Source organism: Schistocerca americana, unplaced genomic scaffold, assembly GCF_021461395.2.
Source record: "Schistocerca americana isolate TAMUIC-IGC-003095 unplaced genomic scaffold, iqSchAmer2.1 HiC_scaffold_43, whole genome shotgun sequence".
Taxonomy (NCBI): domain Eukaryota; kingdom Metazoa; phylum Arthropoda; class Insecta; order Orthoptera; family Acrididae; genus Schistocerca; species Schistocerca americana.
In genome coordinates, this window is record NW_025726159.1 from 755,059 (window position 1) to 761,978 (window position 6,920).

Genomic DNA, 6,920 nt, shown 5'->3' on the forward strand with positions numbered 1-6,920 from the left:
CACTTAAACGAGGGGCACTGATTGTAATTTTGGGATCTGATCGTCATACATTTTAAACATTCGCACACTAGTTGTGTACCTATTATATATCATCTTAATATGTTACCTTCAGATCTATTACGTATACAGGGTGTTACAAAAAGATACGGCAAAACTTTCAGGAAACATGTTCAAACAAATTTCGGGCTTGCAGCCAGTCGTCGTTCAATACTTCGCACGATATTTCAACTGGGCACGTGCCAGTCATCTTCAGGTGACCTGTCGCAGACTGGCGAAAACGTCCTCCGTTCCGCAATATACAGCGTACTGTAAGTATTCTGCACCTGCGTCGAAAACTTGATAGTTGAACCACACTGCCCGCCGGCAGCGCCCTCGCTGGTGGAATAGCGGAACTCAGTCGCCCTCTGCGTTGCTGTTTGCCACGGCCGTCGACGCACTCTGTCGTCTTCGATTTGAGCAAATCGTGGAGATGATGGGATTCCATGCACTGTCCAGCTGGTAGCCGCTTGTAAGGGGTCCATAGGCCCTTACGATAAGTTGCACTCGGCACAGGTCGACAGAGCAAACAATCGATTGTGTCGTGTTGCGAGAGCGAGTGTGAGTTGAGGCAGTCCCACGTTACGGGCCGAGCTGTGTGGAGGCCAGTCGTTGTAATGCAAGGCTTCACCGACAATGGGAGTGGCCATCGCCGCGGTTTAATCCCTTTGTGTTAGAATAATACTGGGAAAGTAAAGAAGTATAATTACGAGAGTGATCAGTGATATTTCAGTGCCGATATTTTTGGTTTCGCGTCTACCGCGCCGGCATCATTTTGGATTGCAGTGTTGGATTGCAGTGATTGTATTAGCGTGTGACGATAATGAATAACGAAGAAGCCTGTGCTGAGATTAGCCGTAATTAAATATGTATGACGAAGGCAGTGGCTGTCTCCTTCCTTTTGTGTTTTTGAGACGAATATAGGTCCTTGATTGGTGAAACTGTGTTGGTGTTCTTCTTGTTACCGGACATGTCATTATTACAGCATTTGAGAAGGACAAACTGGAAAGTAACAACTCCGTAGCAGTCAATTCCGATTGCCAGCCCTATTAGGTACACGGTCATATTAATTAATAATTATTGGGCTGCTAGCCGACCAGATCAGGTCGGGTCGAAATATAAATCGGAGGTGTTACACCTTGGCTTACTGTGAAAGGACAAGTGCAATTTTCGGACGAATAGTAAGGACAATAGGCAATTTTATCTTGCTTAACGCGAGAAAATATTTTTTTCAATTTTGGATCGAGACAGAGCATAAACTTTAAAACCGCGACAAGGAACAGTGCATTTTGAACAATACGAAGTAGTAGCATCTTACGATTGTGACTAAACTGTTTTTTCTCGCCATATTAGATAAGAATAATAGTGTCAATAAACTGTGTTATAATGTGCAAACGCGTAAATCTGTACGAAAAACTGTGAAAAGTGAACACTAAAGAAAGACACGTGTGAACATTATTATAGAAAAACGAGCCAAGAATTAGTCACGAAAGTTTTAAAGAAGTGTTTAGTAGTAATATTATGACTGAAATTGCTTTTTGAATAGTGAAAATCGGGTCATGTGGACCCATAAACTGTTATGCAGACGACAATTTATGTGGCGACGCAATTGTTGAGTGACGTCACGCAAACCCGTGTAACAGCTGCGCCAAAGAGCTTCGATCTGCGAGGTGATTTCACACGTCATCCCAACTACCTGTGCAAGGAGTAGGTCAAGCACTACACCGAGCGCCGACCCGGCATCTAACGGCCGAACTACAAACTAAGCCCGCCTGCAGCGCCACGGAGCGGCCGGCAGATAACTACGACGTCTCGCCGCAGATCTTCAGCGCAACTTCACACGGCTCCGGCGGCAGTACAGCGCCACGCCCACTTCAAACGTCAAACATCGCTACTCGTGGTAACGTCAGTTGGTGAGTGAAGACGACTGGTTGGTATAACATTAAATTGCAGTGTGCAGTCTTCGCGATAAATAAACAATTGTAAACTGAGTTTCGCATTAGGAAAAGTGCCCAATTATAGTAATTTCCGAAAAATTAGCGAAACATACTCTGAAATATAGCATACTTATTGATGCATGCTGCACTGTCTAAATGGTGATTATACAGATATGCTCATTGTTTTTGGGGATTTTACGTTTATAGATTTAATGAATGGTGTGATTTATCTTATTTAAAACATTTTACATAAACTGTGTATGTGAAAATTGCTATTTGAAATTATTAGGTTTTGAGAGTCGTTATGTTCAGTATTCATACGTATTGTGTCAATGTCGGGATTAACTGAAGATACTGCAGTTACTGTTTGATTAGTTTCGCGGTAATTAAGAGTGTTTTGGGTTGCTAGAGGTTATTTTATATTACTTGCCTGTGCATTAAAAATAAACCAAACATGTCTACTGAAGATAAGCAGGTTTGAGAGGCAGTAGGAAGGGGATAGGACAGGAAGACAGAGATGATTCAGGAATCAGTGGTTATGGGTTGTCATTAGATAGCCCATTAGCACATTCAACTAGTTATCCCGAGACACCGGGACAAACGACGAGAGATAAGCCAGTTTCAGAGGGTGCAGATATGTGGTCGATGTTGGTAGACTTGCTAAAGGAAACCAAGGCGTCATTAGAGAAGGGTTTACAAGAAACTAGAGAAAGGGGAGAAATACTCCACGAATCATTAAAGGAAGATTTACAAGAATTTAGAGAAACAGTAAAGGAAGATTTACAAGAAACTAGAGAAAGGGGAGAAATATTCCGCGAATCATTAGAGAAGGGTTTACAAGAAACTAGAGAAAGGGGAGAAATATTCCGCAAATCATTAGAGAAAGGTTTACAAGATTTGCAAGAAGCTAGAGAAACGGAAGAAATATTCCGCAAATCATTAAAGGAAGATTTACAAGAAACCAAAGAAAGTTTGGAGTCATTTAAGGAAACTATAGCACAAGAGATCAAAACATCGCAAATGAAGATAGAATGTAATTTGAAGAAGGAAATGCAGGAGTTACAAGAACAGTTGAAGATGGACATCAACGAGAGAGAGAGTAAGCTACAGAAGAGTATAGACCAAGTCCAGGGAGACGTGGCGAAGATGAAAGGAAAGTTGACAAAAAAGATAGAAGACGATATTGAAGAAACTAAAGCCGAATTGGGAGAAAGGATCACCGAAGTGGAGACAAATTGCAATCATCGAATCACCGAGGTGACGCAGATGCAGAAACAATGCAATGATGCGGTTAAGGGAATAGGAGATAGGCAAAACCAACTGGCTGTCAATCTGAGGAATGCTATAGCCAAGCAACGAGAAGAGGATAACAAGAGGGTGGCGATGGAGGTCAGGCAATTGCAACAGGGAATGCAACAATTGGAGAGCAAGACAGAAGAAATTGATAAACGAATTAGCAGTGCCACTTTAACCGTTGGGGAAGGTAGAGTTGTTACCTTGATGGGCAGTGATAATCGGTACGTCCAAAATAATACAGGGCAGAAGTTCAAACCGAAAGGAGGGTTGCACCCAATGATATTTATGAAATGGTTAAAAGGAGTTTTCCCAGCACATTTCAAAGACGCAGACAAGATTCAATTTGCAATAGATAGGATGGAAGGTGAGGCCTTCACTTGGGGAGTCAGGAAGAAGGAAGGGACTACTAGTTACAATCAGTTTGAAGGGGAATTCTTGAAGAAATACTGGTCCAAAAGTCATCAGTGTGCAGCAATTGAGGACCTACTACACCGCAAGTCACTTAATACATGGAGAGGAACGTTGAGAGAGTTTGCCGAACATTTGTGGGAATTGAACAAGACCTTGGAACAACCCCTGAGTGATGACGTAATGATATCAGCGATAAAAAGAAGATTGAGCCGGAAAATGCAAGAAACTGTATCCGGGAGCCTAAGTAAAGATAAGGAGGCCTTAATGGAGATACTGGAACAGTTGGAATCGGTTCGATCACAGGAACACAATCAAGCTAATGATCAAAACCGAGAGGGAAGTAGTGACCAAAGGAATCATTTTAATAATTCGTCTAATTATAGAAGAAGAGGTGGTGGCCATAGATACAGGAACCATGGTGGTGAACGGCAATGGAGAAATGATTGGAGAAGGAGTGAAGAACCAAGAGATCATGAGAGAGGAAGGAATAGGCGAATGAATGACACAGTGCATATAGAAGAGGCTGAGAGACCGGAAAACTGAATGACACTCCAGATGAGGTCTGGTCAGGAGTGAGAGCTACAAGGACCAGAGTAAACCTACTAAGACACGACAATGGTGGAGATCTAAGAGAGGATCTACTGGAGGAAAGAAGTAGGATTCCCAAAGAACCCATACTACCCATGATAGGGATTAAGCTATGTGGACTGAATATTGAGGCATTAGTTGATACAGGAAGTGAAGCATGTGCAATATCCAAGAGGTTATATGAACAGGTACTGAAGGCAAACATTAGCTTGCCTAGTTTCCCGGTGAGTGGAGTAAGAATTGTGAATGCGTTGGGTGCAAGAAGTAAACCTATTAAAGAACAAGTGTTGATTACCTTTGAGATAGAGGGAGAAGAATACGAAGCAACATTTTTGGTGGTGGCTGGATTGAACACATCAAATATTTTAGGAATAGATTGGTTGAATGAAGTTGATGCAGTAGTGAGTTTTGATGAAGGTACTATTAAGGTCAAAGGAAGGAAGGGAGAAGAGAAGAGGTTAAGGTTTGCTGAGGGCGGTGCAATCAAAGAAGAGGAGGAATTCAAAAGGATAAGTTCGTGTTATGAAGAGGAACCCACAATAGGATACGGGGAAGAGGAACTAGAAGAAGAAGTGTTGATATACCTTGAGGGATTAGCACAAGAGGATAGGCATAAAGAGGATAAGATCAGAAAAAAGTTGGAGGTGATGACACACCTAGATGGGGAGATTAAGAGGAAATTAGCCACAGTGTTATGCAGGCGTCATAAGATATTTTCTCAATGGCCAGGTGTCATGAAGGGGGTGGAGTGTAAGCTAAAAATAAAGAATCATAAACCGTTCAATATAAAACAGTATTCCATTCCCCAGGCGAAACGAAGAACAGTAGATGAAGAGATACAGAGGATGATGGACCTTGGTGTTATAGAAAGGGCCAATAGTCAATATAACAACCCCCTATTTGTTGTTGATAAGAAGGATGGAAAGGTGAGGATAGTTTTGGATGCACGAGCAGTGAACAAGATCATCGAGCCAGAGCGGGACAAACCTGAGACTATAGAAGAACTGATTCAAAAATTCCGAGGAGCAAAGGTGCTTAGTAGTATCGACTTAACTGCTGGTTACTGGCAAATACCATTGGCCATAGAGTCCCGCCAGTATACAGCATTTACTTATGGAGGGAGGTGCTATCAATTTAGAGTGTTGCCGTTTGGGCTTAATGTGTCAATGTCTGAATTCATAAGAGCGATGGATAAGATACTGGGCGAGGAGTTACTTAAAAAGGTCACCGTCTTTGTGGATGACCTCTTGATAGCAAGTGAATCATGGGAAGAACATTTGAATAGATTGGATGCAGTCTTGGCAACTTTTGAAACCGCAGGAGTAACTGTAAACCTGGACAAGTCGGAATTTGGCAAATCAAAGATAAAATTCGTGGGCCATATAATATCAGAAGAGGGTATCTATCCTGATCCTAGTAAAATGGCGGCTACTAGAAATTTTCCGATCCCCCATAGTAAGAAGCAGTTGCGAGCATTCTTTGGGGTTTGTGAGTTTTGTAGAAAATTTGTAAAAGGATCCATACTTAATGCCCCGAGTACGAGAGAATTGACCAAGGCGAGGATGACGTGGCATTGGAGTGTAGAGTGCCAAACCGAGTTTGAGAATATCAAGGAAGCACTATATAGTGCAGACATATTGTACCACCCGGATTTTTCCAAGGATTTTTATTTAGGAGCAGACAGCTCTGAATATGGACTAGGAATACATTTGTACCAAATGGGGAGGAGCGAAAATAGTGAGAGTCTAAGGACAATAGCGTTCAGTAGCAGAAGTTTAAATGCTTGGGAGAGGAAATATTCGATTACTGAAAGGGAGGCATTGGCAATTGTGTGGGGGTTTAAGCATTTCCGGTATTATTTGGCCAGGAGGCATGTGAAAGTAGTGACTGACCATAAGGCCCTTACATTTCTGACCACAAGCAGGTTGAGGCATAGCAGACTAACGCGATGGGCCCTGGCATTACAGGACTATGACTTCGAGATAATTTATGAACCAGGAGCAACACATATAATACCTGGTGCCTTGTCAAGATTACCAGCTGACTCGAGAGGAATGTTGGTAAACAGGCCAGAAGGAGAAGGAGTTAGAATTAACCTGATGAATGGAGTACAGTATGAAGAATTCATAAGGAAGTTCCTAAAGAATGTGCGCAGGGAACAGAACGAGGACGAGAAATTAAAGACAATTAAAAACAAATACTGGTGTGCAGGAGAGGAAAGAATTCGCACATTTTATTATATTCATAATGGTATACTTTATAAAAGAAACAAGGAGAGTGAGGAAAACTGGAAACTCTGTGTGCCTGAGCATGTGATAGAAAAATTAATTTGGTATACTCACTATAGTAATGCGCATTATGGACCGAACAAGTGTCTGGAAAAGTTGAAGTTAGATTGTGCATTCAACAACATGGGAAGGCGTATACGTAAGATACTGAGTACGTGTGACACTTGTCAAAAATCTAAAACGACTACAGTACAGCACAAAGGATATATGTATCCAATTGTACCAACAGCGATTAAGGACATAGTTGCGGTGGATCTCTTTGGGCCACTTCCTGCCTCACGAGGGAATTACACACAAATCTTAGTAGTGGAAGAACTGGTTTCCAAGTACATAAAATTTTACCCATTAAAGAAAGCCACTAGTA

General features: G+C 41.9%; 1 protein-coding gene across 1 annotated transcript; it reads left to right on the forward strand.

The window, feature by feature from the left end:
- The first annotated feature begins 2,609 nt into the window (after positions 1-2,609).
- Positions 2,610-4,223, forward strand: LOC124582925 (ELKS/Rab6-interacting/CAST family member 1-like). Its single transcript, XM_047131325.1, has one exon. The coding sequence runs from the start codon at positions 2,610-2,612 to the stop codon at positions 4,221-4,223; it is 1,614 nt and encodes a 537-aa protein (XP_046987281.1).
- Positions 4,224-6,920: the final 2,697 nt, after the last annotated feature.

Excerpts from the sequence above, each read along its gene's own strand:
- LOC124582925 (XM_047131325.1), top strand. The coding sequence starts at position 2,610 with ATGTGGTCGATGTTGGTAGACTTGCTAAAGGAAACCAAGGCGTCATTA.